This window comes from Drosophila sulfurigaster, chromosome 2L, assembly GCF_023558435.1.
Source record: "Drosophila sulfurigaster albostrigata strain 15112-1811.04 chromosome 2L, ASM2355843v2, whole genome shotgun sequence".
NCBI classification, from domain to species: domain Eukaryota; kingdom Metazoa; phylum Arthropoda; class Insecta; order Diptera; family Drosophilidae; genus Drosophila; species Drosophila sulfurigaster.
Window position 1 is genome coordinate 4,622,628 of NC_084881.1, and position 27,868 is coordinate 4,650,495.

Below are 27,868 nucleotides of genomic sequence, written 5' to 3' on the forward strand. Positions count from 1 at the left end.
ATTTGGAATTAAGATCAGACACATTTTAATGGCTAACATTCCACTGAATCTCCCATAATATTTTCGCACACTTTTATGTTTCATTCGCTCAGAAAACTCTGGCGCCGTTCTCATTCAGCTTATCACCGGATAAACGTTACCTGCTACTTGCTCAGAATGTTGCCAAGCTGTTTAGACATTCATATCTGGCTCAGTACACACTCTATGACATTCACACGAGGTAAGCTAGTATAAATCAGCATGTCCATGCAACTCAAACGACTCCACGTCTGGTTTCCTCGCAGTGAGACCGTCAAGTTGCGGAACAATCAGTTGCAGGACGAGTGGCCCTATATGCATTATGCACGCTTTACAGGTGCTGGCAATGCTCTCATCTGGGTGTTCAACTACGATATCTACTATCGGCAGGAGGTGCGAGCAACGCACACCTATCGCATTACCTACGATGCAGTGCCTGGTGTCGTTTACAACGGGATACCCGATTGGCTATACGAAGGTTAGTCACAAGCTGCAAATTTTGCTTGGGGAAACAACCTCACACTACTACTAGTGTGACTCTTTCTAACTTCCTAACTTTTATCACGTTATACGTTCATCTGCCCTTGATTTTTCCATATTTTACAGATACAGATTGAGAAACAAATGAATAATTCTTATAATTACATTGCATATTCTTCGTTTTTTGGTTATATGGAATTTAGTGGCTCTATTCTACAGATATTTTGTAGTTATATGCGATTTTACATTGGTTTAAAGTTTATTAAGTTCACATCGTTAAACTTTAAACTCTAGATAAAATCGTCAATAATTTTTTTAATATTTCAATTATATGAATTAAAAGGACTCTTTTTAAATATGTTTCTTTTGTAATTACATCGAGATATATTTGCAAATATAACATAGGTGAAATCAAAATTTGCAGAATTTTAATTTTTTATCAAAGTTTCAACAGTTTCTTCTTTAAAGTTCACTTACGTGATTTTCACAATTGGTTTATTTTAAATGTATTAGTTATTTTTAAATTATTAAGAGAAAAACAGGTAAACTAAATTAGTTACTTAATTTGTTTGTGAATTTATACATATTAGATTATTCATTTCCTAACCTCAACAATCGACTGTTGTGAATTTCTAGAATTAAAAAACTGAAATGTGAAAAAGCTTTCTCATTGTTATTCATTCTGCATTCATGCCGCCCTTTCTAGAGGAAATCCTGCATGCAAATAATGCCGTCTGGGTTTCGGATAACGGGCAACTGCTGCTCTTCGGCAGCTTCAACGATACAAACGTGCTGGAGCAGCACTTTGCCTGGTATGGCACAACCTCAGCTGGCCCCGCAGGTGGCTCAGGAACAGGCGGCTCAGGCTCTAGCAGTGGCGGTGGCGGTGGCACGGGCACGAGCTCTGGTGGAGGAGGTGACTCAGGCAGCACTGCTGGTGGTACTAATCCGCATGCCAACTTGTACCCGGAAATTAGATCCTTACGGTAAGTTGTGTACCTCTCCTGTGTCCTGTGGGCTGTGTCCTGTCGTGGGCTATATTACATTTCGATTAAGTGTTAATGATGTGCTCGTGACTATCATTAGCCCTAATAGTGCTCGGTAACCTCGGTAATGCTTAAAATTCATGAAGCGACTGTGCATAGTTTTTGAGGTCCTTGTACCGAAGAACGGAGCACACAACGCTAATCGTACCGAACTGCCTTTGTTTTGGCAGGTGTCAAGTGTGCGTGAGGTGACATTTAAGGAATTAAAATTAGTTTGAGGAAAGTGTGTAGAGCAGTTTGAAGCAGCAGTTAAGCTGCTGTCTCTTTCGATTTGATAAATTGCCAAATGCACAAAAGGTTTTGCGTATCCGTTTGCTTTTGCGTTTGCACAACTTCTGCCCCAAAGCTGTTGAACTCGAAAGGATTACTGAGCTGACATAACTGCCGCCTAACCTGTTGTGTTAAGTGTAATGTCATCATTTAAGGTTTAGTTATGCAAATAGCCACGTGTAGGCCTTCACTTACATACATATGAGTGTATGAATGAGTGTGTGGATGGCATCCAGTTGTAATTGAATAATCTAGAAATATAATTAAACATTATGACAGCACAATGTGTGACTTCGCAGACAATTATGCAAATCCCTTTTAGATTGAACTATTCAAAATCAACTAAGACCCTTTTACATTCGATTTAAAATTTCGGGAAATGCATGCAAAAAGTTTCTCAGTGAAATTCAACATTGTTCTTGTCGTTTGGAATAACATAAAATTAATAGGGTTCGCTCAAATGCCATTAATAATGAAAGTAAACTAATAAAAAACTCTCCCGCAACATATAAATTTAACTAATACCTCATATTAGAAATGTTCTCTAACAACATCGATTTGAATATTCGATTAGATTCATCACGCATATGAATGTCTTCCTATTTTATATAGAATATCCCGTTACAGTTTAGTTTAATATGTGGTTGTTAATAATAACTGGAATTCAGTCATCATTGACGTAAGCGCGTCTTGCTTCTTCTAATCGTCTTCACAGTGTTCTCGAGTCTTTCCTCACTAATCGAAAAGACCCTCGTTCGGCGTTGCCAGACCCGATGCCAAAAAAATGTATATAAAACTACAATTTAAGTGTTATCTCTTTTCAAAATAGGTATCCAAAGCCAGGCACACAAAATCCAACAGTTACATTGCGGGTGGCCGATTTAACTGATCCACAAAACATACACATAACGGACCTGAAACCGCCGAAAATTATTCAAAACGAGTGCGTAATCCCAATTGACTAGACTAGGTTTAAGATGCTAATCGGTTGTGTTCTTTGGTTCCTCAATAGAGATCATTACTTTAGCAGTGCCAGTTGGGTGAGTGCAACAGAGATCGCAGTGGTTTGGTTAAATCGACCGCAAAATATTTCCGTGGTCAGCGTTTGCCGGAGTCCTTCGTTCGCCTGCATTGAGGTAAGTCGCAATGACCTAATTAAGCGTGTCGCTCTCCATATCCTTTAGCTGTGTCTGCATCTGTATCTGTATCTGTATCCGTATATGTATCCATATCCAGACCCATCGAGTGAGCGGAGATGGACGTGGTTGGGTGGACACCGTCTCAGTGCCATTGTTTGCGGCCAATGCCAGTCTTTATGTGGCCATATCCCCACTAAGAGATGGCTCATTTGGTAAGTGAGCCATATGTCAATTTGGCCTTTGTTTCGACTTGAATACACAACGATTCTCCCACACACACACACACACACACACACACACACCCGTCCACAACAGGCTATTTCCGGCACATCGTACACGTGGACATTGACAATAATCGAGTGCTGCCCCTCACGCACGGACCCTACGAAGTGAATAGATTGCTGCACTGGGATCAGTTGGATAATTGGATGTAAGTAACCATCGGAAGTAACAATTCCTCAATCTGAGTTTAAAACGATAATCCTAAATATTTGAAAGCGCGAACTAACAATTTCACTCAAACACTTAATAAAGAGAGATTTATTTCCGAAACGTCAAAAAATAGACAAAAGAGACATCAACTGAACTCTGAGCTTAACAGAGTTAGGGTGTTGATGACATACAACTAGCGATAGACTTACTATCATATTAAATCTATTTTATTTTTTTTAGTTGATGGTATATAGTTATATAAGAAGGAATTATTACAGAATAAAATTGAATGTTCATGTCTTATGAACTTTAGTAGTAATAATCGTAGGGCAGCAAGCAAAACACGTGTGGCACAATTAAATCGAACACCATAACCAAAAATCAAGCTCAAGACTTCACATTTACATATAATTTATATTTCATATTTAATTTTTAGTAATAACAAATATTATTAAATATGATAGAAGAGATATGCACATATTATATAATTAAATTCAATAACTAGATTTCTAATCGAAATCAAGCAGAGTGCATTGTAATCCATATCTTTTTATCGGAAGCAACGAAGGGAAGCGACTATAAGCCTTTGTATTACATGCGAATCAATAAATCTCGTTCAATTCTTTCCCCTGCATTCCTCCCCGCAGTTACTTTCTGGGCACACCAGAGCGTCTACCCTCCCAGCAGCACTTGTACCGCGTCTCAGCGCTGCCCGCTCGCCAGGGACAGGCGCTGCAGACGCCTGACTGCCTGACGTGCCCGGCATTGATGCAGCGCAACGATGGCTATGACGAGGGTCACACTAAGTCACCGCCAAAGCTGGTCACTGCATGGGACGATGATTGGGAAGACTCTGAGGAATCGGAGGCGCTGCCACCTTCGCCAGCCTTACCCGTGGAACAGCAGCGGCCAGGCCACGGGCATGGCACTGCACCACCACCACCACCGAGCGATTGCCTGTACCATGAGGCACAGTTTCCTTTGTCCTTGCGAGCGCGCTATGTGCTTATCGAGTGTTTGGGCCCGGTGGTGCCCAGCACCATAATCTACGGCCTAAAGAATGCGGACGCGCCGAAGGCTAAGCGGCAGAGTGATCCCCAGGATCAATTGGAAACGGAAACCGAAGCGCCCGATGAACTTATTGAGCCCAAGTCCCAGTTTATGGAGCTGCTTTTCACGGTGCAGAATAATACGCGACTCAAGGAGAAAATGGCTAAAGTAGCGTTGCCGCAGGTGAAAACCTTTCCGGTGATGATCTCCGGCGGCTACCACGCCCAAGTGCGCCTCTATTTGCCGCCCGTGCTGCGCGAAGACGAGATCACACGCTATCCCACCATACTGCATGTATACTCAGGGCCGGGCACTCAACTGGTTACAGATCGCTGGCACGTGGACTGGAACACATATTTGGCCGGCAACAAGGATTACATCGTGATTGAAATCGATGGTCGTGGCTCCTCAGGCCAGGGGTACCAGCTGCTTCACGAGGTATACAAGCGTCTGGGCAGCGTTGAGGTCTCCGATCAGCTGGAGGTCAGCGAATACTTGCGAGACAACTTACACTTTATTGATGCGCGTCGCATGGGCGTCTGGGGCTGGAGCTATGGCGGATACACAGCTGCCCTGGCTCTGGCTGGACAACAATCGATCTTTCAGTGTGGCATTAGTGTTTCACCGGTGACCAATTGGAAGTTATACGGTACGTATGCCATCTCGCTAAGTCTCTCTTCTCGAAAACTGACCAGCAAACCAATTGTGAATTCTATTCACTTTCAGATTCCACCTATGCAGAACGCTTTTTGAGTTTCCCCAACGTAACCGACAATTACAAGGGATACGAGGAAAGTGATCTCTCCAAGTACGTGGACAATCTGCGAGATCGTCAGTTCCTGCTGGTTCATGGCACTGCTGACGACAATGTTCACGTCCAGCAATCCATGGTTCTGGCTCGAGCTTTGACCAGCAAAGGCGTGCTCTACAAACAGCAGATATACCCAGATGAGGGACACAGCTTATCTGGTGTGAAGAGGCATCTCTATCGCTCGATGACCGCGTTCTTTGAGGATTGCTTCAAGAAACTGGTAAGTGCTTGCTCTAAAGGGTATGAACCCTTATAACACTATTTTGTATATATACTATTCTACCAACTCTCCTACCATATCTCTCTATTTCTCCTGTTCTCAACCACAAAAAACCACCAACCAATACGACAATAACAACAACCAACATTCATTTCATTTCGTACTCATTTGCCATATATACCATGTGCATATATATCAACATTGTCATGATCTCTCGCGTAGCTCGATCAACAACAGCAAAATCAAACAGATTCCATGGATTTCCTGGATTTTCATAGTTTCTATGGCGGTTAAATTTTTGAATCAATATTTCCCCCCTCAATGACAAGTACTAGGTACAGTCGCCGTTATTATAAATCGTCCTCGTTGTTATTTGTTGTCCTTTGTAGACCTCTATATTTTTCGCTGTTTTCAATGCCTTCTTGGGGAACTCGAATTTGTAATCATTTTTCTTAGTTGCTTTCTAATTCAGTTATCACATATAGCTCTGATTTTGTATATACAATACACAATACTTGATTGATTTTAATGAAAAATCTTTTAATAGCATGACTTTTTTGCTAGTTATGTTTCCAATAAGACTATATGAGATCTGATGTTTTTAATTTTAATTGTAATATCTGACATTAATTTAAAAACTTGTATTCGATTCGTTAAATAAAACATGTATTTATACAAAGAAAAGTAAGTTCAATTACATTTAATTCGAATTTAATTTCAAGATGTTGAGAACAGTATTTAATAATAACAGGTCAATCTCTAAAATGAAATCACATTAGATTTCCTTTTAAAACAAAGTGAAATTCAAAATTCAGAAAAATCGAATGATCTTTTCAGCATTAGTTAGGTACTATCTATGTATATACTAATAGCTACGTATGTATACTCTCAAATCAACATTGCTTTAATTAGAATTTCATAAGATTTTTATATTTCAGATAATTAGCTCATCAGCCATCAAATGTTATAATAAAATCCTGATATTAGATGGCTAATGAACTACTTATCTTAAGTGTCAAATAATAATAATAACTGGGTTTTGTTAACAATAAAAATTATACTACTACATGCTGATTTTACTTTTAGTGTGCATCCCAAAATGATGCATTGCACATTTATACATAGATTGATTAAAACAAAATTCGAGTATTTTCGAAAGTTTGCTGAATAATGTTTGTTTATTGCGACTGAGATGAAAAGAATTTATCAAATTCTTATTTTGCAACTTACTTTTTGCGTATATACATATATCAAATTGCAGATGACACAAAATTAAACATATTGCTTAAGTTTTTTTTTTTATTTCGTTGCAAAAGTTTTGTTCTTTGTTCTTTCTAAGTTGTTGTTGCTGTTTGTCTCCTTCTTCGTACGATGGCTATTTCTTGTCATTTTCCTTTTCATATGCAAGTTCTTCTTCAAGTTTTCTCTACATCCATTTGTTGTATTTGGTTTTTTTTTTGTTCATTTTCGTTGTTCAACTTCTTCGCCTTTGTCTACTTATTCTTCTTCTTCATCTTTCTCTTTTTGTTTTCTTCAATTTGATGCCACAAACCAATTGTTGGCCGTTTTGAACGCGTGTGTATGCGTGCGTATGTATGTGTGAACTTGTGAGTGTGTATAAGTTTTTGAGGCTTGTTGTTGATGTTGTTTGTTGGGCACAATAATTCAATGTGTTTTCTTTTTGTGGGTGTAAACACACAAGCACACTTACATACATATACACACACACTCAAACACCTATAGACACAAACACACACTTGCTACTTTACCTGAATGTTGCTTATGCTTTGATTGTGTTTTGTTTTTCACTTTACTTTACTTAACATAATGTCTCTGGCCGTATCAGATAAAGTCAGATTCAATGTGAAACTAACTCGTAAAAATTTGCTCCCTGCATATGTACAACAGGTGCCACCGGAGTCTAAGGCTGGCCTGGGCAGCGGCGGCGATATGCAGCAGCAATAAAAACAGGAACAACAACACAACAACAGCAGCAGCAACAGCAGCAACAATAACATAAAAGTATGACCATAAAAATTTTTCTGATAACAGCAGCGGAAAGCATTCAACGAGAACCAAACGTGCGAGAAGAACGTTTACGTAAATTACATTAAATGTAATTTATCATAAACAAACACACATACACACACAAACTGACACAAAAACACGAGCATAAAGAGAAAAGAGACGCACAGCCAACAGTGATTGTCACATAAATAGAGCCAAAATGGCAACAACAAAACGTAAATGGCATTTTGTATAAAATTAATAACCAGCAAAAATAAATGCAAACAAAACGAAAAATCAACATGGTTGTGAATAACATAACTCACACACACGCACACACACTAACACGTACACGCACACGCACACAACTACCAGAGCAAACTGGTCGAAATGAAAAGTGAGAAAAATACTTGGTCGCATATAACCATAAACGGCGGAAGTGGGCGCTGTGGGTGTGGCAACAGCCCCATAATCAACAACAACAATGTCTAAATGTCGCATATTTTTTGTATTTCATATTTTATGCATTTGTTGCATAAATTTCCAATGCGTTTTACAAAGAGAAAAAATGAAATTACGAAATATTGAAGTGCAAAGGTCGACAGGTGAACCAACGACCAAACCATGAACTGGTCGCCGGTCGGAGGTCGCTTTGCGGTTATCGTGGGATTGCCAAAAGTGTGTACAGAGAGTCTCATTTGAGTTGTAGAGGAAATCACTATCATAAATCAATTTACAAACATTTGAAAAGCAATTTAAATGCCATTTTCTGTTGGCAATGCGACTAAAATGCATTTTAAATGCAGATAACTTAAATAGATGATCTACCTTTTTATTTGTGGCTTTCTTTTGTAAATTTATATTGCACAATAATAAAAAATTCAAATAAATTCAATTAGGTAAGCTAATAAAATAGTTGAAAAGTCTGTTGTGTTTTTGCTCAAAATTAACAAAGAATTGCTCATACAATTATGTAGAAATATCTTATATAATTCCTTTACATTTCTGTGAACACCAATCGAGATTTACTTAAGATGCCTACAAATTGTGAATCTTTGAAAATTTCTATGAAATCAAAAAATTTGAAAACAATGCGACAACATGAAAAATAATTTAAAGCAATAGTAATTACAAAACTAAGAAAACCAGTAAAATATGCACAAACTTATTAAATAGACAGAGAGAGAGAAAGAGAGAGAAGGCCAAAGAGAATTATAATTTGATTTGCGAATAAGTGAAAAAATCACAAAGAAAAAGTACGTTATGCATGTAAGTAGCGCAATAATAATTAATATATTGAATATTTAAATAGTTATTTGAATTCAGTTCGTGTTAATTGCAACAACTTCGCAATGAAGGGCAAACCAAAAAGTACATTTCTAAATGAGCATAGTAACATAAAAGAAAAATACAAATAAAGCGAGTCCCCTAAAATTGTCTAGATAATTAAGTGAAAAATCAAACTAAACATACATTAAATACAAGTAAAAATGAGAAACGAAAAGGTCAAAAATAGCTGCGATACACATAAAAAATTCAAATGCAAATTGCGACTGTCAGAAAGTTGACAAAGGACAACAAAATAAATGACACCGCATCACAGACCCGCATCCGTGTCCTGCAGCCTGCCCCATTAAAAGGAAACAAGTAAACAGCTTCGTACACTAACACATACACACATATGTGTGTATGTATGTACAAAAGGATTAGCTTTAATTAGGTTTTTTCAGTGGCGCAGAATATACCAGTTAATTAGCAGCCTTCTGGCAATTGCGGTTCTTAATTATAATGCTCGACATACGCTGTAGCTGTATACGAAATTCAGATATTCCTTAGTTAGTATAGTTTATAATAGCTTTAGAGAACAGTTACTCAGTTTTTGGTCGATAGTTTCGAGATATGCAGGCTCTTCAATATGAACTCTAATTAGTAGAATTTCGTCTTAAGTGACATATCGTTACGTTTTGTCAAGTTATAGAGCTTAATAAATAATTTAGTAGTCAATCTGCAGGAAATTTCGCGTTACTTTAACTAATTCGGTTAAACGGGCGCCAAAAATATGTTACAAAAGCAGCCAACTCATTCTCTTGTCATATGTACATATGTATGTATGTATGTTCGTGTTCCTGGGGGTTGTGTGCATGTGTGTATGAATACTCAAGCTTACCAACGCCAGCATAAATTTATATCTGACTGACACTTTATGTGCGGCTTAGGCGGATTTTTGAAAATTTTACGATTCCTTGTGGCGCGTCTGCAAAACGCACCTAAATTTGGTCGCCTCGCTTGACACAATTAACATGTGAGAGTTTGGCGTGCACACACGCACACACACAAACACATGAACAGTCACGCCCCTGCGAATGGGCCAAGGCATTTCATTTTTAGACTAAAAGGTCGCCACAGCTGTGGGCGGCATAAAAAGGGCAGCTGCTGTGTACGTATGTGTGTGTGTGTGTGTGTTTTGTTGACACAAAAAGGTGTTTGCTTAAAGTGGATGACAGAGAACAGGCATTGGGGCAGAGCAGAGGCAGCTGGTCAGCTGAAAGGCGCACTCACACATTCAGAGACAAAAATGCAGAGAGAGAGAGAGAGCGAGTTGATCTGTTGCCTGGGCTAATCAGGGCTGCGCGGCGGCTGTGGAATTTATATGTATGCCTAAAAGTATGCTATATAAATGAAAATTAAATTGCTCTACAATTTTAAACGCTTTCCATGTAGTGTACTAAGGACCAATTACCAAAACAAAAACTCTTAAAATATAATTATGAAAATATAGCAAAGCATAGTGAAACGAACAATTGATTCATTAATTCCCTAATTTGCAATACATACATATATATTATTACCTTAGCAAGTACTTCAATATACACATATACATACATATAGTAGTTACTGAATATTGACTTATATAAAATGCAATTTAGTAATTATACAAAGCAAGGCGTATACATATACTTACATTTATTAACACATACATACATAAAATATGTATATATATAAATTATGAAGTATTGTAGTTTAGTTTCTTTAGTGGATCAAGCGTTGGCATTATTCGAGTTAAATTTCAACCAAAACCAAAAACAAAACCAATTAAAGCGTAATGAATATAGAGATTAATCGAACTTAAAAACTGTGTACTGTTAATTAGATTGTTAGCTCGATGAAAGCGGACTCCTTGGCGAGACTGGCGATCTGTAAAAATATGAACTAAAGTAAATCTGTAATATATGCGCCCTATAACTATAAATACATGACTATACTTTGATATATGATACATACATAAATACATACATACATATACATATATTTTATAAGCAACTTTTACTCTTTAATGATGAAAATTTTAATACTCTGTCTTCAGCCTTAACAAACAAAAACAAAATCGAAAAGGAAAAGGAAACCAAATGAAATGAATTCATACTAAAATGTCAGTAGAATTATTAAGAAGTGTCTCAAAATGTGCATTCAAATTAAACCTATGCACTTGTTAGCTAATTTTTAATGTAAATAAGCTTTAAATCGTTACTTTCTTCGTTTATTTGTTTTGTTATTATTAACTTAGCAGGACGTTTGACTAAAAACCAATCCTATGTGATCCAACAATTTCTTCTCTTCCATAAGCAACCAAAAAAAAAAAAAAAGAAAATTATAAAAAAAAAACAAAACAAAAGAGTAATTAAATGATAATTGAATTTAAACATTGACTTAATTAGCTGAGATGTTAAATAATTTCGCAAGGCATTTAGCAAGATCCATAAAATATATATATATATACTTATATACATACAATAAACCAAAGCATGAGAGCCAAAAAACAAACATGAAAATGCGACCTGATTAAAGTGTATTTTAAATCGGGGGATAAATTCAAGCTTCTATGTCGATAAATCAAATCCTCACCACTATGAGCCAAATTAAAAATGAAATAGTGCAACCAGAGTTGGCCGCAAAGTGTGCTATTCAATTTACAATACGGCGCGGCGTGGCGTTAGTAAAAAATCGAAAATGTAAAGAGGGAATAAACGACTGCAAAATCTGCATAAAACATTTAACGAACGACGCGTCGGGCCAAAGATGACCACACCAACTGGTAACTGGCCCCAACTGTTACCGCTTTGCATGGCGCAAACATTCGAAGCATTTGCGGTTTTCAGACAGGTCAACAAAGCGGCACGCAAATGGCCACGAAATGTTCGACTGGCATGCAATGGCCAAATAGGTGAGGCAGCTGAGACGTTGGCAAACTTTTCACTTAATTGGCCAATTGTTTGCCAAGGCGATGATCACGAAAAAATGTGTTGCATATTTCATGGCAGTCATAAAGACGGCACATTCGAAAAGTCATTATTTCGCCAGGTTACGGTTTATTTCGAAGGCGGTCCTTTTCTAATTGGCAACTAAATGAAGCATACTTTTCAGGGCGTTAGAACATTGTCAAGTGCAACCTCAGAGTCGGCAATTACCGCCACACAATGACCACAAATTACGGGCCACTTAAAAGGTAACTTGAGCGGTTTCAAAGGGACAATCAACCTTGAGAATTGTGGTGAATGTTTATCAAACTAAATTATATCTAATTTCAGTGAGTATTCTGACAAATCAAGTTGATTTTTAAATCTTAAATTATTTTTTTTATTTTATTTTTACTGATTTTAATGCAGTTTAAACCTTAATATATTAATTGTACAATTTACAATAGGGTGTGCATTGGCGACACCTTAAATTTAATTCCAATTTAAAACAAAATGAGAATGTAATGATTAATGGCACAAAAATTGTACCTTTATAATAATTTCAAGTTCATTTTTCTTATTTTTTTGAAAAATTAGTATCAATTGCATAAATATTTTATTTAATAATTTCGTTAACGCTAAATATATTATGTAAATAATTAAAATGTAAATGAAACTGTAATTTAATTTTATTAAAGTATTAAAAAAAAACATGCTAGTTCTTTATCGATTAAAATTGTTCATAAATTAACATATCCATTTAATTTCTGTTTCAAACGCAAGCCATAAAGACAATAATAAATGTTTTTAAACAAAATTATGTGTTTGCAACTCATTTCAGTTTTATTGAAAGATATTTATTTTCTTGTTTGATGTCAAAATTTGGTGATTACTTAAGTAAGGGAATTTACCCCACACAGTGCAGTGTACAATACTAAATAAAAACCGAAAGAATCTTTATTTGTCATTTATAAATCGCCATATTTGCATTAATAATATTTTTGGACGCTCATTAAGTATATTGTTATTTTTGGCGCTGGCCTAATGCCAATCAATTCTGCGCAGTGCCCCTTGTATTGTAGCCTCACCAACTGTTAACAGTTGGCAATTTTTTGCCCTATTGTCAAAGGGAGTCGCCCGCTTTGGACAGCTGCCAGACCGTGGCCAACTTCAATCTTGGTTGGGGATGCTGATGCTATGTGTACATACTCGCATATAAATAATTTACATTTCGCATGGTCACGCACAAATCATGTGAGGCAGCCACAGACAAACTGACAAAGCGGACTCTGCCCACATCCCTCCGATTGCCACCTACAGCCTCCATCATGTCCATGACTGAGAATGGTTCATGGCTCTGTGAGAATTGAGTTGGGATCTTGGGGCTGATTTGGGGCTGGAGATGGAGCTTGAGCTGCATGATGCGTATAAAAGTGACAGTTTAACATGGAAACACACTCAAAACGTTAATTGATATGCAAGCCAAAAGTATACGAATGGCAGGGGTCAAATGGGACGGGATAACAAAAGTTTTATTGGTTTTCCAGGCGTTCGCTTTGGAAATTATGGCAATGACTTTGAAATTCTCTTACAGTTTTATTGACTATAGCTTCTTTTGAACAGTCATTTAATTCATGATCTACGAGCGATACGAAAATAATAAACCGTGAAGATGTCACGCCTGAAACACGTAAATCAAAAGATTAATCTATTTGTTTCCAATTTCACAACTCAACAAAATGGAAATCGATTAGACAACAATGTTCAACGCATGTCGAATGTTTACTGACGCAGGGCTTATATTTTTTTAAGGTTTGTGGAAATACGGTATGAGTATTGTAACGATATGTCCCAGCGATAACTGTTGGTATTATCCAACAAAGTAGCAGGTAGCATTTTCTTTCATTTAGAAATGTGATAATATTTAATAGTTCAGACGATAACACTTGTGACCAAAATTTAGATAATGCATGAGAGTAATTTAATAAATATTAATTTCATTAATTTCATCGTTGTTATTCAAAGTAGATATTTGATATTCGAAATTCGAATCAGGTGTTTTCTTACCGCCATTTAAATGTACGCAAAAATATCGATATATCGATTTTTACTGAGACAAGAATCTGGTCACACTGGCCACCATTTCATCAGAATAATATTAACTGCAAACAGCTGTTGAATTGTTGTTCTTGCTGCAGCTCAGGTGTTTCTCTGTATTTATGTCTTATCAATGAAAATGGACATGGACAACCTCAATGATGACTGCGTGTGCATAATAATGGAATACCTATCTCTGGTGGATCAAATAGCAATGGCACGATGTTCGCTGCGCTACGAGGAGCTTCTGTGTCAAATTGTATGGCGAAAGCCCCGATTTCGGGAAATTTCTGTATCATACACAATGTTCGCGCCGCTTAGCAAGGATGATTACATGTACTTCTTTGAACTGATGAGTTCGCAGATGGAGAAGCTATACATATGGAATGTGCACGAGAAGGCCTTCGATTCGTATCTGGGGAGACATCTCATGCGACCCGAACTTGCCTTCTATCTGCGCCTGGATATGAGCAATCTACTGCAACTGTGCATCACCGATGGCAATATGAACAACAGCATGGTACAGACTATCACTAAGAGTTGTCCCAATTTGCGGAGCTTGAGCGTATCCAGCGCCTACATTACAGGAAAGTTTTTGGTTGGACTGCACAAACTAAAAACACTTGTGGCTCGCGAGTGCTCCATTGAAGCCACACACCTCGAGGAGTTACTGGCCCAGCTGCAACTCACAACTCTGGATCTAACCTCGAACAAAAACCAAGTGGAGGAGACAATTCTACAGGCGCCAGCTTCTAGTCTGGCCCGTCTACAACGCTTAGGCATTTCGGATGCGCAGGATTGCGGCTTCAGCGTGGCGGAGGTGCTGCCCGAACTAAGGGAATTGGTGGTGAGCTATCACGATATGGAAGCGCAAGTGCTGAGTGATATGCTGGAAAAGACACGACAACTAGCAGCGTTATCAGATACGAAGTTTCCGAAGCGGCTGCAAAAGATAATGTGCAATGTCGTCGACGTTGAAGTTGCCCTAGAGCAGATAACTGGCTTGGAAACACGCAGTCCCCGAGAGGCGCCAAAATTCTGTGAAGTACTAAAGATTATCTACCAGTGTAAATAAGCTCTTTCGCACCATTTAAAGAAGTACTTGTGACATTACTTTTTAAATGTAAAGATTCCTTACAAAGGAAATTCCCATTTAGTCTAGTTTTCCAACTTTCCATGCAAAATCATTGATGGAATTATCATTCAATGTAAGCCGCTTTCAAAAGGAATTATCCCACTTAACTCTATCCCAGAGAAAATCCTACTTAATCAAAAATTGTTGTCTAATTTTCACTATGAAAGAGTTTAAAGTAAACTCAATTTCCGAATGGTATTCCTCCATCCACCAGACCTGAGTATAGTCTCTTAACTTTCAATTTAAAGACATTAGGAATATACTTTATTATTGAATGTTAAGCCTTACTCGAAGGGATTATTATTGAATGCCCTTTCCCCACTTTTCTGTTCAGGTCTTAGTCTAGTCCCCTAACTTCCAGTTGTGGTTAGAAAAAACAAATCCCTAACTCTAGTGAATTCGTTGATTTTTTTTGTAAATATTTATTTCTTTTTTTACAAATCAGTTAAAAACTTTATTTAAACAGGTTTACAATTAATGTGTAGGTATATAAAACTAAATTTGTCAGGCAACATGCCAAAAGATCAAAAGAAATAAATTCATTAGATTTATAATTTGTCTTGTTTGTTATTTACGTAATGCCGAAAACAAAAACGAACATTTTCATTGTGCCAATAATTAAAAGTAATACATAATATAATGAATGAAATGAATGGTAAAAAAGATCAAATCAAAAAATGATTGCTCATAAAGTCAAAAAGAGGGGGCACAAATATGAGAACATTACCCCTGCAAAAATACCACTAACTAGGAAGGCGGCAGCAAACATTCCGGCGGTTATCTGATATTTAGTATTAACAGTCTGCGGGGCGTACATCATGCCCAAGGAACTTAAATAGCCAGAGCTGAATGACATTATAATGGCAATGATCCAATACACCCACTCGCTCGAAATGAGCACAGGCAGAGTTCTTACGTACCCTTTCGGTTTATAGTTGCACAAGATCATTAAAGGTATAAATGCAACTCGTAAAACTACGGGTACAACTAGGAATTTAGGTTTTGGCCACTGAATCCACGATGTGACCAAGCTGCCCAGCATCGCGAACACATTAAATGTCAAGAAGCATGTGACGAGGGTAAAATACTTTTCTCCAAGAATGAAATCGTCCGATCGCTTGATATCCGAATGGACAGCGGGGAATACGGCAAGTGTGACAAAGAATGTAAAGAATATATTGAAAAGCTGAGGTGAAGCCTTCTTAAAGATCTGCCAATAAGGCACTTTCAGTGGTGTTTTCGATGCCGATGAACTCTTATCGTTCTTTTTGCTCAACATCTCGTAGTGTCTAAAGAACTTGTTCAATGGCAAAGCGAAGTATGTGTCGAAGCACAATAGTAAAACCAGAATAGCAGTCACAAAATAGTAGATAGCCGAGGTTCGCTGCGACTCAAAGAATTCGCTGCACAAGATTGACATGATGGTACAAAAGCATCCACTAATATTCGAGCCCACAACAACAGCACCAGTATATTTGGGAGGTAACGACGCAACGAGCCCGTAGATTGTGCTTTGATAGATGCCATTGCACTGTAACAATAAATAATAATAATAATAATAATTGATAATCATTAAAATCGAGATAATGTAATCGTGGATTGTAAATCTTACCATGTTTATTAAAACTATTGTGCACATGGTAGCCCAAAAGAATATGCCAGGCCACTGTTATGAAATGAAAGACATTGTTTATTGACCGAGCAAATGTTATTCTTAGTAGTGATAAGATGGTACCCACCTCATAGGAATCCAGCATAGCGAGCACTACAGTAACAATGAGAATAACTATCTCCAATAATATGGTATAGACAATGCGACTTGTCAAATCGCCACCTAAATTGATGAAGATATTGATCCAATTGAAGAGAACGTTGGGGATTTGTGAAGCGAATCCCATGTTCTGCATAAAGTTGCCTTGATAATTGGTTTCCGTTTTAATTGTATTGTTAAGTTTGAACTCCTCAAAGTATGATTTGGCGGTAATAAACATGTTCCATGGCATCAGGGTGCCCAGTCCATGCAGCATAAATATGAAAAATACAATTTTATATTTATCAACTGGCGGCTGCTGTAGCGATGCGCCTATTTTCGACATCATTGAAGCGGAGCCTTTGCCATTGATATTGGGATCGGGTTGCATTTGTGACTCCCATGATGGATTTAATGTCACTGGCTTTTTTGATGATATAAATGGCGACTCTTCTCCTTTTCTATCGCCCATCTTCTCGCTGCTCAACTACAGATCTGCTAATTTGAAAGACAACGGCAAAGTTGTTTATACTAGATATGGGCGCGACTTTAATTAACTGTTAATTAGCAGTTGGTTGGCAACAGGTTCCACCAGTTCCACACTAGTTTGTAGTTGGAGCTGGAACCTGGTCTTCCTAATAACAACAATGGGCTGTCCGTAGCCGCAATGAACTCTTTACCGGCTCGTTAGGAAAGAAAAGGCACTTTTATGTTAACAAAAACAACACTAGAGAGAGCCCTCAGGTAGCAAGAGTTATTTTTCAAAGGTTAACTCGTCAAATGGAACTGACAAGCGCGTGGTTTACTCGGTGTTTTTTTTATCAGCTATTAGCGTTGCCATTTTCTTGAAAAACATCGATCATCGAAACATCGGTAACTTCGCGTCAGTAGTGTAATAATTTAAATCGATTATATTCCGATTATTGCGGCAATCGCGCGTTTGTGGTGCCTTTCGTTATAAACAACGTGATTACTTGTTGCTGTTAAGCTATTTATGTGATTTCTTAGCACAATGCCCAGCAAACCCAACATACCGAGTATACAATTGGGCGATTATATTGTTATACAACGCCAAAAGTACACAAAACTGCAGAAATTTGGCAGTCTTGATGCGACGGCCACCTTGGGCAAGGAGCACCTGGAGCTGAAGTCGCTGCTCGATCAGCCATATGGCTCTACATTTAAGATGTGTGTTAAGGAGTCGAAGGCGGGAAAACGGGGGGCACAGCGACAGCATACCCTTGAACTGGTTAGCGAGAATGAGCTACGAAGCATTCGCGATGTGCTAAATATTTCCAGCAGCGGGGCTGATAATCGCGACATTAGCGACAATGGAGAAGCCCAAGCACTAAAATCCGAGGTAGGTAATTGATTCGAGGATTAAAGAACAATGTGTCTATTAATTGATTTTGCAGGATATCGAGCAACTGCGTGAAGAGTGCAGAGAGTCCAGTAAGATCATTGAGAAGCTGGTGGAGAACTCAAAAACATTTCACACGCGCACCGAATACTCGCAGGACAAATACCTCTTGAAAAAGGAGAAGAAATACTTTGAGTTTGTGCAAATCCGGCAGCCAAGCATACGGCTAATGACCGATATATTCCACAGACAGGATGCCGAAAAGATTATGGGCATCCGAGTGGACACGCTCTCCCAAATCATCTCGTATTCCGGCGTATGTGGCTTTGGCAGTTATCTACTATACGAGAGCGGTACTAATGGCTTGCTGCCTGCTGCCATGCTGAACTCCATAGGCGCGGCTACAGATGCCACATTGGTGCACATGCATCCGGGGAATGTGCCACAAAAGCAAGCATTGCTGGCATTGAAACTTCCCCTGGAGCAACAGCAACGCTGCATCTCCGTTAATTTGTATTCTGTACTGCGAGAATTCTACCAGGGTGATAGAAAACTAGACGTCTCAATTGCTACTGAGGCAGCAGATGCCACGCAAACAGACGAAAACAGTGTAACAACATCTGAGGAACAGACTGACGCAGTTGAGCCCACGACGAAGAAGCCCAAATTGGATGAATCCCCCAACTGTAAGCAGTAAAATAAGTGTTTAACATATTGTGATCAATAATTAAACCTGCTTCATTTCAGTAAACAACAGATCAGGGCCACTTCGTTGGCAAGTGGAGAACAAACGTGCCTCTGCGCTAATGCACGAGAAATTCGATAACCTCGTCATGGCTGCCAAGGAACACCCATCAAATATTGTTGAAGCATTGTTGCCTCTTGTAAAACCATCACGACCCATCGTCATATTTAGCACTTGCAAGGAACTGCTGCAGGAGACATATATGGAACTAAAGGCGTCTGGCAAGGTGACCAATCTGCATGTGACTTCAAATTGGCTGCGAACCTATCAAATACTTCCAAATCGCACGCATCCCGAAGTCAACATGAGTGGCAACAGCGGCTATCTCTTGACTGGCTACACTCTGAGCTAATTATTGACACCGATTGTGTTTTATACACTACGTAAAGAGTATATTATTCGATGAATGCAGTCCACATCCATTTAATAAATCGAATTTTTGATAATATCATGCAACATTTTTTATGATGTGTGTTGTATGTGTGTCTGAGAAACAGCGCTCCATTTGCAGTGTATGCCATTCAAATAGGTTCGGCTTTCTTGAGCACGTAGTAGTGGCCGCACTCGCAACGCTTAGGTGCACCCTTCTCCAGCCACATCCATTTGGGCGCACGATCATCATGGCACAGACAACCAACCATGCGACCATCGAAAACCGATGGAACCACTGTCGGGTCATTCTCTCTGCCTGCGCCGCGCTTCATTGGCTTAGCCATGGCCCAAGGATCACTGCAGCCCGCTTGACGCAACTGCAGCTCTCGCTTGAATATGCCCGTGGCCAGCTCCATGTCATCCGTCAACTCTGGGAGCAGTAATAAAGTTAAACCCAAGCTAATTGTTGACCAGCAGCTCCCACTTACGTTTCTTTGCCACCGGAGTTGTGCCTATGCCGCGTTGAGCCAAAACAGCTTTGGCCCCAAATGCTCCAAGCAGCTTCTGCAACCCAAGTTGTCGCATCAAGGCACCAAGTTTATGCTCTCCACGCTGAGTCAACTGCGAAACAAGACGTTTCGTAGGCAGCGAGGACTTGAGCAGACGAGAAATAAACGATGACATATCGTCTGTTTTTAAATAATATAGCAGTATATTAATTGACTAACTTTTGAATTTTTAAATTCAATATTCTTTTAGTTTTGTGTTCTTTCTCTTCGCAAAGAAATTATGAAATTAGTGCTATATTTTAAGGATGTTGATAAATAATAGTCTATCGCCTACTAAGCATCATTTTATACAAATAAAAATGTGTCTGAGGATTGTAAATATCTCTTAATCTGCAACATTGATTGTTTCCTTACGGTTCTTTATTAAGTACCTTGGCATCGTTCTGCCTTTATTTTCATCTTATTTTTGGTATTTCCATCGTTAACTTATGTGATAATCGAAAGCTATTCTTTATTTAATCGTTAGCCATTAGATCGTGAACCAAATCAAAACTATAAGAAATGTTGCCCGGTTGATGGATGTACGTCCAATTTTTTGGGTTGGGTTGATGTTTGTTTATTGGACAGCTATTAGTTGACTTTAAGCTTAATAGTTGTGTTCGTTTTTTGTGTATTATTAATTGGTTTATTTAATTATTTAATAATAACTCATTTAAACAGCTGCCTTCTCGACCAGTTTGAACCAGTGTCCGCACTCGCAACGTTTCTGGTTGCCCTTTTGCAACCACATCCATTGCACGTAGGTCTGATCCTCCTCGCCTGCATAAAAAGTTTTTTAGTTTACAAACACAAATAATAAGTAAATTCGCAAAGCACTTACAGATGCAACCCACAATGCGGGCATCGAAGGCCGATGGAATCAAGTTGGGGTTCTCCTTGGTGCCAGCACCGCGCTTGAAGACCTTCATGTCGAAGGGATTATCATTGCCGGCGGCTTTGAGCAGCAATTCACGCTTCTCGATACCTGTAGCATGCTCCAAGGGATCGTTCATCACTGCAAAGAGAACCAATTAGTTGATAAGCTGATAATCAAACCTCCCATTTTCCCCACCCTTTCCCCTGCGTCATGCATTGAATCAGCTGTGTTCGCTGGTTACATAAAGGCAAACGTAAATTGTAACTCCGTGTGCAATATCGATTCTGTATATGTCTCCTGCAGTTTGAGCCACATACTGTGAATAGTGCAACTTTATAGCTACAGTTTGTCCACAAGATACATTTAGACACATTAGCCACTATTACATAACCTCCCTCCACATTTGCACGGCGTTGAGCTGCCACAGTTAGCGTTGCACCATGGCTGCTGCCATTGCAGTTTGCTTTCTGTATAGTTTATCTCATGCATTATGTAATTTTGGATCGTTAAACCCAGGTGACACATGGATGCAGGCAAGGCGGACGTGACGACGAACGATGAAGGTGGAATCGTTCTTTGTGGGCGGTTGGCGGGTTGATTTGTTACTTACTTTTGCAAGTGCGCACGGAGTGGTATGTCACATTTTGGCGAGCAGCAGCACGCAGTGCCATGCGTCCACACATAGAAGCCATTGTTCGTTTTGCAAAAATTTGTTGGTCTTGTGAAGAGGCGATGAACAAACCGAATTCTTTCGTAATTTTTCACGGCGAGACTCAGGGCAGGTGTCGGTTCATGAGTTGTGTATTCCAGTTCTCAATCAGTTCAGTTCCATGTGTTTGCGAACTGGTTCTGGAGTCAATGTATCGATTTATCGATAATTACAAGCGAGCATTTTTTTTATATTTTTATATACATATTGTTAAGTTGTCGACGTATACAGAATCTTAAGCTGTAAATTTATCCAAGTTGCGCTATTGTCAACTATATGTTTTTTGATTTACATTTGTTATTAGGTTAACAAAACAGAGTAAGTTCAAAATGTTCGCCACATTTTCCTGGCAATTATTCCATCACTAATAGTATTACAAAATTGTACTTTTTTAATTTACAAAGGAAATTATTTTGTATTTGTCTTTGTGGCTTAATAATAACTTAATTTAATATACATAACACTGAGTGATAGCTAAGATATTCTATATTTTCTGGTATTAAAACAAAATATCACATCAATAATTTGCTGCTTTTAATACGTTATTACGGAAATAACAACATACCATATAAAGTGTTACCAGCCAACGTCTGAGACACTACATTTACTAGGGCATTAAATATGATTTGTTCAAATTTAATGTACGGTCACGCTGGCAATGTGTCATTTAATTTCGTCAAATTCAGTAATACGGGGGTGCTTTAATTAATTAATTTGCATTATTTTCACCAGAAGAGGCAGCGTCGAGCTTTCGCAAAAGCTGCAACAACTCAAGTTGCACTAACTAATATTGAAATCACAAGCGACCCAAACCCAAAATCAACTAATTTCGCAACTTGCGAGTTGTGCTGTCGACAGACGCCAGACACAGCAAAGCAGTAAAGCAAAGTTGTCTCAAGGCCAAGGAAGTCACAAAGAAATTTTCAATTGCAATTAAACATGAAATTTGGGGCAACACAAAGAATCGAGCAGCATTTTTACAATCAGCAGCAGCAACATCAGCAGCAGCAGAAGCTAATAAATAAAAAAGGCGCGTGCAAATCGGCAACGTTCAGTAAAGTGTCAGTTATCAACAATTGCAAACGTGTGTTGTGCAACAAAAGGCAGCAGCAACAGTCGCAACAACAAAGACAATATTGGAAACATAAAAGCTATTGCATAGCTGCGTCTTGATTAACACTGTTCGTATGTAATCAACGCACCTAAAACAAACCAAACAATTAAAAGAACACTCGAAAATATCTAACCTAAATTTCTGAACGCATAAAATCAATAAAAACCCGAAGAAAAACACGTGTATTTGAGTGCCGCCAATAGTTGTGTTGCCGCCAAACGCGTGTGTAGACTTTTTCGTGGAGACTCTCTCCGCCTCTCTTTGTGCAAAAAGGACACTGCCCTACAAGGCTTGTGTGTGTTGAGTGTGTTCATCGACGATCGCCATCAAGATCAGAAGCAGTCAAAACAAAAACAGCACAAAAATTCGAGGTTTTTGTGAGCAACGCAATAACAGCAGGAGCAAAAACAAGAATATGCCGCGTCGTAATAAGAAAGCACCAGGCAAAGGTGAGTCACGAAATCATTTCATGTTAATAGCAAAAGTGCGTCGGTTGTGTGGGTGTTTGTTGTGCAATTCAATATTTTTATGATTTGACCTTTGTGCACAATGCTCAGGCATTCATCATTAGTCATCTGTACATATGTAAACTTTTAATAAATAGCACGAAATACATTTCGATGGCTTCGAAAAAAAGCTTTCGCTTCCAACCTGTTTGGCAATCATCGAAAATATGTAGTATAATTATTTTTTGTTGCTGTGCTGGCATATTAAAAAGCTTTGCACGCGCTCAGCTGGTGAAACAGGCGAACGAACGAGCAACAAAGAAAAAAAAAACAAGTACAGAAAAGTATGTTTGCTCAGTAGAATAGACCACTGAGCCACCCTGTAAGTGTTTTTATTGCGGAGACTCTACTTCGATGACAAGTCTCAAGTACTCTCTTCGTATTTACATTTAGGGTATTGCTATATGCAATCAGTTCAATGTCAACTTATCAAACAACGAAAAGCAAAAACAGCAAATGCCTATGAATTACAAATTTTAAATAGTATTTCTATCTGCTTCTATTAATACCGAAAAAAGCTTTTCGGAATGATTGTGAAACTCTGGCGTGCTTCTTTTAAAACATGAATTAACAACTCTCAAATAAATGTACTGCAAACTGACCAAACTACTTTCAAAACACACAATTTTTTCGAATCTCACTCCATCACTTCATGAACAGCTGTTAGTTATTACGAAATAAACAACAATACAATGCGAAGAAAATGCAATGTCAGAAATTACCTTATCCCAAACCAGACTCAGATGCTAAGTGAAAAACGCATTTGTTGTCTATAGAAAGTTGCGAATGTTTTGCCTTGGCAACAAATTGGAATTGAGAAAACTTGTTGCACAACATAATTTGAAGGTCGCTTATTCGCCCCGAAAATGCGACTTCCTTTTTTTTTAATCTCTCAGTATGAAAATGTACAGAATGAATGTGTATTTATAGCATGCAAAGCAAACCGCTGCAAAGCGGAAAAATACCATAAGATTAGTTTCCTTAGTATATATATCTATTTATTTTCACTTTTCGCTCTCTCGCTCTTCAATGCATTCATTCTCTCGCCGCTGAGTCATTTTATAAATCTTTGGATTTGAGGTTTGGAAAACTCTGTGCATGACAGGTTATGAACTCACTCGACAGTTTTGGGAGCATTGCCACTGTTTAAGTGGCACTGCTATTGAGTTGTCAGCATTTTGTTCATCTTTTGATTGCATTTTTGTTTGCAAAGCAATGTACAGTTTTAGTAGCATTATAAATTTTACAGTTTGAGATTTATTTTAAGGTCTTCCCATTTTCTTAAACTATTGCAGGTCGCACCAACGACTCGAACTCTGAGGACGAGTCCTTTGATAATGTTAGCGTTTATTCGCATGTCTCGGAGGCAGCCTCATCGGAGGCAGCCGAGGAGCTGGCCAACGAGCGCTTTGAGGAGAAATTCGAAAAGGCCTTAGAACAGGCAACCGAGAAGTCGGCCCAGACTCGCGTCCAGGCACTCCAGTCGATCTGCGAGTTGCTGATGCATCGCTATATGCCCGACTTTGTTGAGGACCGTAAAATGACGCTGATGGACTTTGTGGAGAAGAGCGTGCGTCGTGGCAAAGGACAGGAGCAAGTGTGGGGCGCACGTCTGGCCCCGTTGCTGGTGTTGCAACTAGGCGGCGAAGAGGGCATGTCAAAGGCCATGAACAGCTTTCTATTGAACACTGTGCAAGACAAATCTGTAAGTTTCGATGCACGCGCCAAGTGCTGCACCGCATTGGGATTGCTGAATTTTCTGGACTGCGAGGATGTTGGTGAACTGGTGCAGTTGATGCAGTTCTTCGAGACCATCTTTGCCGGCAGCTATTTGCGTGGAGATGACAAGACACCCATCTCGGTTACTGCCGAGGCTGGTACTCTGCATGCCGAGGCGTTGTCCTCCTGGGGATTGCTTTTGACCCTCATTCCCTCTGGGGACTTTGTGTCCCTGATGACCACTGGCCAACACAAGTTTCCGTAAGTAATCCAAGCAATTACTGTTGAATTTGAGATTGTGACCAACAAGCATATTGCTTGCAGATCTATCAAACGCTTCTTGGGACTGTTGGAGTCGCCACACTTGGATGTACGCATGGCAGCCGGAGAAACAATTGCTCTTATTTTGGAATCGGGACGTGCACATGATGAGAACTTCCTGGAGGAGGACATCAGTGAGCTTTGCGATGCCGTTAAGCAGTTGGCCACCGATTCGGCTAAATATCGTGCCAAACGTGATCGCAAAACTCAGCGTGCCACGTTCCGTGATGTTCTGCGCTATTTGGAGGTAAGCTGATGAATACGACATACTGTATATATAGATAATGGAATGGTTATTATTACGTAATTTGAATTCAACTAAAAAAAACCTACGAGTTTACATCGAGACAAGTTTTTAAACGATACATCAAAAAACCTATTTTGGAGTCAGGCCTGAGATAGATTTGCAAGTCAAACAAAGAAATCTCTTCAAGGCTTCATGTCAGTGCAGTTGAATCGAACCTCATGACGACAGTGATTCGCCAGACACTTGGAATGATCGTGAAGTTTATTGCGCATAATGATGCAGCCATTGCGACTGATGGAGTCCATGTACTCGGTGAAGTTGGGAACTTTGCGGAACGTGCTTGACGCTGCCTTCCAGTGCGAGTTGTTGCCCGAGTTTACGAATTGCGACGAGTCTGAGAACGAAGTCTTGAACGGCTTATAGGCTTGTTCACACTCATCTGCTTGCTGCTCGTAGCCTGTAGTATTCTCGCGTTCCATTTGTCGCATCACATCTGAACGGAACTCAGAGCAGGGAGCTGCATTCGTCAATAGCTTGTCCGATTTCATTTTGGATGCCTTGTCAGTTGGCTGCATGCTTTCGTAAATACCTTCGGGATACTCGTTGACGTCGCAGTAATCGATCTGATAGGTGGTAAACATGCGATTCGTTTCCAATCGACGACCGAGCTCCTCCTTTGGCATCAGTTTCAGGCGCTCGTATAGATCGGGGTAAACGTTACGCAAGATTTTGAGGAAGCGATTGGGCTGCATCTTGAAGCAGTCCGATTCGGGAGCAAGTGCCATTTTGTCCACTTGATCCTGTGCTAGTTCTGTCGGTATAAGACGCGGATCCACCAAGCGACCCATCGGTGCAATGCCTGTCCATTCAACGCCAGCACAGCTGTTGACAGCGTCTTTCGGGGGTTTTATAATGTCCTCTTCAACGCATTGACACTCGATTAGTTTGGCACCACCGAAGCCATCCTGACCCTTAAGGTGGGTCATAAACTCGTATCTCTTCGCGTTTGGCGGCACATAATCGTGCATGTACGTGGAGAGCATCATTTTGGGATACGGGTCAGAACAATTTATTACTATAATTTATTTTTGGTTTTTTTTTATATTTTTTGAAACGTTTTTTTAAGTTAATATAAATTCTACGTAAAATTTTGTCTGTGCTGAGAAGAAGTAAAAATTGGATTTAAAATTATTTGTTTGACAAATAAAGGGTTGTTTGTTTAGTACTTCCTACGCTTGTTTTGCTTTCAACGCTTACTAATTTAATTGTCTTTTGCGTTAAAGGAGGACATTTCACCGGAGATCAATATACGTTTTGGAAATGATTCTCTTACCCTGGACGCCTGGTCCATACATCATCAATATTCGGCTTTGTGCACTGCCATGGGTCCTGGAATGACCTCCCAACTGCAGGAAAATGAATTCATTCGCGACATTTTCCAGTTGGGTCCGCGTCCAACCAACACTGGCATCAATGGAAACGGTAAGACCAAGCAGTCAAAATTGGAGCGGGTAAGTACACAGATTAAATTAAGACTATAAATAATTTATTAACGTTTATGTATTTATGTGAATTTGCAGCATTTGGTGAATTCAGCAGCCTTTAAGGCACGCTCTATTACCCGTGGGAAGAACCGTGATAAGCGATCAGCTGTTTTCACATAAGGAGGATCAAATGGAAAGAAGGTCAACGATGCAAAACTCCCCACTTAGTTGAATTGTTCCACTTTAGATCATTACTTGGCCTATATAGAATACCAGAAGCTGCAAATAGTTGTACATTTAAGGCACTTTCGGTAAAAAAATCAATTCGTGACTAAATTTGAAATAGCTTTTAATAGCAACTACAAAACAAAAATATATGAAAATTCATTAGCTTGTTAGCGTTTAGTCGATTAGCTCATAGCACAGAACTTATTAGATAGTAATGTGATCTGCAAATTGAATTTTCCCTTTGGCATAGAAAAGTGCCAGATAAACGACTGTGTGGAATTTAGTTTGTTTTATTTACATTTAAGGTCAATTTACGTTGTTGTTCAAAGATATATAAAAATATATACATTATACAAATAAAATAGCAATTTTTCTGTATTTGAAAGTCATGATCAACGATGCCGATTGACTTGGCTTTTTATGCCTATTATGTAAGCGTAATATATACTTATACATATATATTTGGTAGATAATCGTGTAAAATAAATGTATAACTGTAGACCTAAAGAACAACTAAAATGAAAATTGTGTTTTCTTGCTGGGAAATATATTCTTTATGGGAAGCGGTGGTTCGACTATATTCTTGTCGAATTGCCAGATAATTTGCTTAACGAATAGTTGACTACCCCGAAGATAGCGGCAATATAGTATTTACGAATTGCCTTAATTTGGACGTTAATGAAAATAATATGCCGAAACACCTCAGAGTTATTAGAACTAACTTAAATATATACGTATATATTTGATACATTTTTGGACTAAATGTGCTCGACTGTAAGATACCCACTGCCCATTATCAATAAAATAAAAAAAATGCGGTGTTATAGGTCACATATACATATTTAATATATTAAAACAAAACAAAAAAAAAACCAAAAGCTATATTTGAAATATTCAAAATACAAAAGAACAAAAGTACTAGGTTGTCAAACAAAGCAATTAGGACCC

At 38.8% G+C, this 27,868-nt stretch overlaps 8 protein-coding genes across 11 annotated transcripts in view; 4 read left to right on the top strand and 4 right to left on the bottom strand.

Moving 5' to 3' along the window:
• The window catches only part of LOC133840519 (inactive dipeptidyl peptidase 10), a 39,779-nt gene extending 28,484 nt beyond the window's left edge, over positions 1-11,295 (top strand). For 3 of the 4 annotated variants that reach the window (XM_062272392.1, XM_062272409.1, XM_062272401.1), the window contains 11 exons: positions 93-220; positions 285-496; positions 1,205-1,484; positions 2,644-2,757; positions 2,827-2,950; positions 3,051-3,165; positions 3,269-3,383; positions 4,033-5,084; positions 5,162-5,466; positions 5,689-5,801; positions 7,375-7,448. In XM_062272392.1, coding sequence (XP_062128376.1) covers positions 93-220; positions 285-496; positions 1,205-1,484; positions 2,644-2,757; positions 2,827-2,950; positions 3,051-3,165; positions 3,269-3,383; positions 4,033-5,084; positions 5,162-5,466; positions 5,689-5,760 — 2,517 coding nt within the window. In that variant the 3' untranslated portion in view covers positions 5,761-5,801; positions 7,375-7,448. Of the gene's footprint in view, positions 1-92; positions 221-284; positions 497-1,204; positions 1,485-2,643; positions 2,758-2,826; positions 2,951-3,050; positions 3,166-3,268; positions 3,384-4,032; positions 5,085-5,161; positions 5,467-5,688; positions 5,802-7,374 lie in introns of all 4 variants that reach the window. The other variant, XM_062272418.1, reaches the window with a different exon arrangement.
• A 2,560-nt stretch (positions 11,296-13,855) lies between these two features.
• On the top strand, positions 13,856-15,663 carry LOC133834908 (uncharacterized). The gene has a single exon (XM_062264682.1). It carries the CDS (start codon positions 13,939-13,941, stop codon positions 14,878-14,880), a length of 942 nt encoding a protein of 313 aa, XP_062120666.1. The 5' UTR covers positions 13,856-13,938; the 3' UTR covers positions 14,881-15,663.
• Positions 15,395-17,513, bottom strand: LOC133834905 (equilibrative nucleoside transporter 1). Its single transcript, XM_062264679.1, has 3 exons — positions 16,680-17,513; positions 16,553-16,606; positions 15,395-16,471 (listed from the first exon to the last, which is right to left on the bottom strand). Exons 1-3 carry the CDS (start codon positions 17,160-17,162, stop codon positions 15,626-15,628), a joined length of 1,383 nt encoding a protein of 460 aa, XP_062120663.1. The 5' UTR covers positions 17,163-17,513; the 3' UTR covers positions 15,395-15,625.
• Positions 17,514-17,595: 82 nt separating this feature from the next.
• On the top strand, positions 17,596-19,255 carry LOC133834906 (tRNA (adenine(58)-N(1))-methyltransferase non-catalytic subunit TRM6). Its single transcript, XM_062264680.1, has 3 exons — positions 17,596-18,050; positions 18,106-18,736; positions 18,798-19,255. The coding sequence occupies exons 1-3, from the start codon at positions 17,703-17,705 to the stop codon at positions 19,145-19,147; spliced, it is 1,329 nt and encodes a 442-aa protein (XP_062120664.1). The 5' UTR covers positions 17,596-17,702; the 3' UTR covers positions 19,148-19,255.
• On the bottom strand, positions 19,189-19,964 carry LOC133834911 (cytochrome c oxidase subunit 5B, mitochondrial). Its single transcript, XM_062264684.1, has 2 exons — positions 19,656-19,964; positions 19,189-19,597 (listed from the first exon to the last, which is right to left on the bottom strand). Exons 1-2 carry the CDS (start codon positions 19,849-19,851, stop codon positions 19,317-19,319), a joined length of 477 nt encoding a protein of 158 aa, XP_062120668.1. The 5' UTR covers positions 19,852-19,964; the 3' UTR covers positions 19,189-19,316.
• A 374-nt stretch (positions 19,965-20,338) lies between these two features.
• LOC133834912 (cytochrome c oxidase subunit 5B, mitochondrial) lies at positions 20,339-21,389 on the bottom strand. The gene is made up of 3 exons (XM_062264685.1): positions 21,203-21,389; positions 20,557-20,730; positions 20,339-20,495 (listed from the first exon to the last, which is right to left on the bottom strand). Exons 1-3 carry the CDS (start codon positions 21,282-21,284, stop codon positions 20,389-20,391), a joined length of 363 nt encoding a protein of 120 aa, XP_062120669.1. The 5' UTR covers positions 21,285-21,389; the 3' UTR covers positions 20,339-20,388.
• A 572-nt stretch (positions 21,390-21,961) lies between these two features.
• LOC133834907 (interferon-related developmental regulator 2) lies at positions 21,962-27,445 on the top strand. The gene is made up of 5 exons (XM_062264681.1): positions 21,962-22,864; positions 24,217-24,901; positions 24,965-25,208; positions 26,492-26,719; positions 26,789-27,445. The coding sequence occupies exons 1-5, from the start codon at positions 22,831-22,833 to the stop codon at positions 26,870-26,872; spliced, it is 1,275 nt and encodes a 424-aa protein (XP_062120665.1). The 5' UTR covers positions 21,962-22,830; the 3' UTR covers positions 26,873-27,445.
• On the bottom strand, positions 25,236-26,372 carry LOC133834909 (uncharacterized). Its single transcript, XM_062264683.1, has one exon. The coding sequence runs from the start codon at positions 26,252-26,254 to the stop codon at positions 25,391-25,393; it is 864 nt and encodes a 287-aa protein (XP_062120667.1). The 5' UTR covers positions 26,255-26,372; the 3' UTR covers positions 25,236-25,390.
• Positions 27,446-27,868: the final 423 nt, after the last annotated feature.

What these genes read in the sequence shown, in the direction of transcription:
- LOC133834905 (XM_062264679.1), bottom strand. Translation starts at nt 17,162, where the DNA reads ATGGGCGATAGAAAAGGAGAAGAGTCGCCATTTATATCATCAAAAAAG. An exon ending in CTATGCTGGATTCCTATGAG is followed by an intron (nt 16,607 to 16,679) that starts GTGGGTACCATC and finishes ATTTCATAACAG; the next exon opens with TGGCCTGGCATATTCTTTTG. An exon ending in CAATAGTTTTAATAAACATG is followed by an intron (nt 16,472 to 16,552) that starts GTAAGATTTACA and finishes TTATTGTTACAG; the next exon opens with TGCAATGGCATCTATCAAAG.
- LOC133834908 (XM_062264682.1), top strand. Translation starts at nt 13,939, where the DNA reads ATGAAAATGGACATGGACAACCTCAATGATGACTGCGTGTGCATAATA.
- LOC133834906 (XM_062264680.1), top strand. Translation starts at nt 17,703, where the DNA reads ATGCCCAGCAAACCCAACATACCGAGTATACAATTGGGCGATTATATT. An exon ending in CCCAAGCACTAAAATCCGAG is followed by an intron (nt 18,051 to 18,105) that starts GTAGGTAATTGA and finishes TTGATTTTGCAG; the next exon opens with GATATCGAGCAACTGCGTGA. An exon ending in ATTGGATGAATCCCCCAACT is followed by an intron (nt 18,737 to 18,797) that starts GTAAGCAGTAAA and finishes GCTTCATTTCAG; the next exon opens with TAAACAACAGATCAGGGCCA.
- LOC133834912 (XM_062264685.1), bottom strand. Translation starts at nt 21,284, where the DNA reads ATGGCTTCTATGTGTGGACGCATGGCACTGCGTGCTGCTGCTCGCCAA. An exon ending in CTCCGTGCGCACTTGCAAAA is followed by an intron (nt 20,731 to 21,202) that starts GTAAGTAACAAA and finishes TTCTCTTTGCAG; the next exon opens with TGATGAACGATCCCTTGGAG. An exon ending in CCGCATTGTGGGTTGCATCT is followed by an intron (nt 20,496 to 20,556) that starts GTAAGTGCTTTG and finishes CTTTTTATGCAG; the next exon opens with GCGAGGAGGATCAGACCTAC.
- LOC133834911 (XM_062264684.1), bottom strand. Translation starts at nt 19,851, where the DNA reads ATGTCATCGTTTATTTCTCGTCTGCTCAAGTCCTCGCTGCCTACGAAA. An exon ending in AACTCCGGTGGCAAAGAAAC is followed by an intron (nt 19,598 to 19,655) that starts GTAAGTGGGAGC and finishes TACTGCTCCCAG; the next exon opens with AGTTGACGGATGACATGGAG.
- LOC133834909 (XM_062264683.1), bottom strand. Translation starts at nt 26,254, where the DNA reads ATGATGCTCTCCACGTACATGCACGATTATGTGCCGCCAAACGCGAAG.
- LOC133834907 (XM_062264681.1), top strand. Translation starts at nt 22,831, where the DNA reads ATGCCGCGTCGTAATAAGAAAGCACCAGGCAAAG. An exon ending in TAAGAAAGCACCAGGCAAAG is followed by an intron (nt 22,865 to 24,216) that starts GTGAGTCACGAA and finishes AAACTATTGCAG; the next exon opens with GTCGCACCAACGACTCGAAC. An exon ending in ACTGGCCAACACAAGTTTCC is followed by an intron (nt 24,902 to 24,964) that starts GTAAGTAATCCA and finishes TATTGCTTGCAG; the next exon opens with ATCTATCAAACGCTTCTTGG.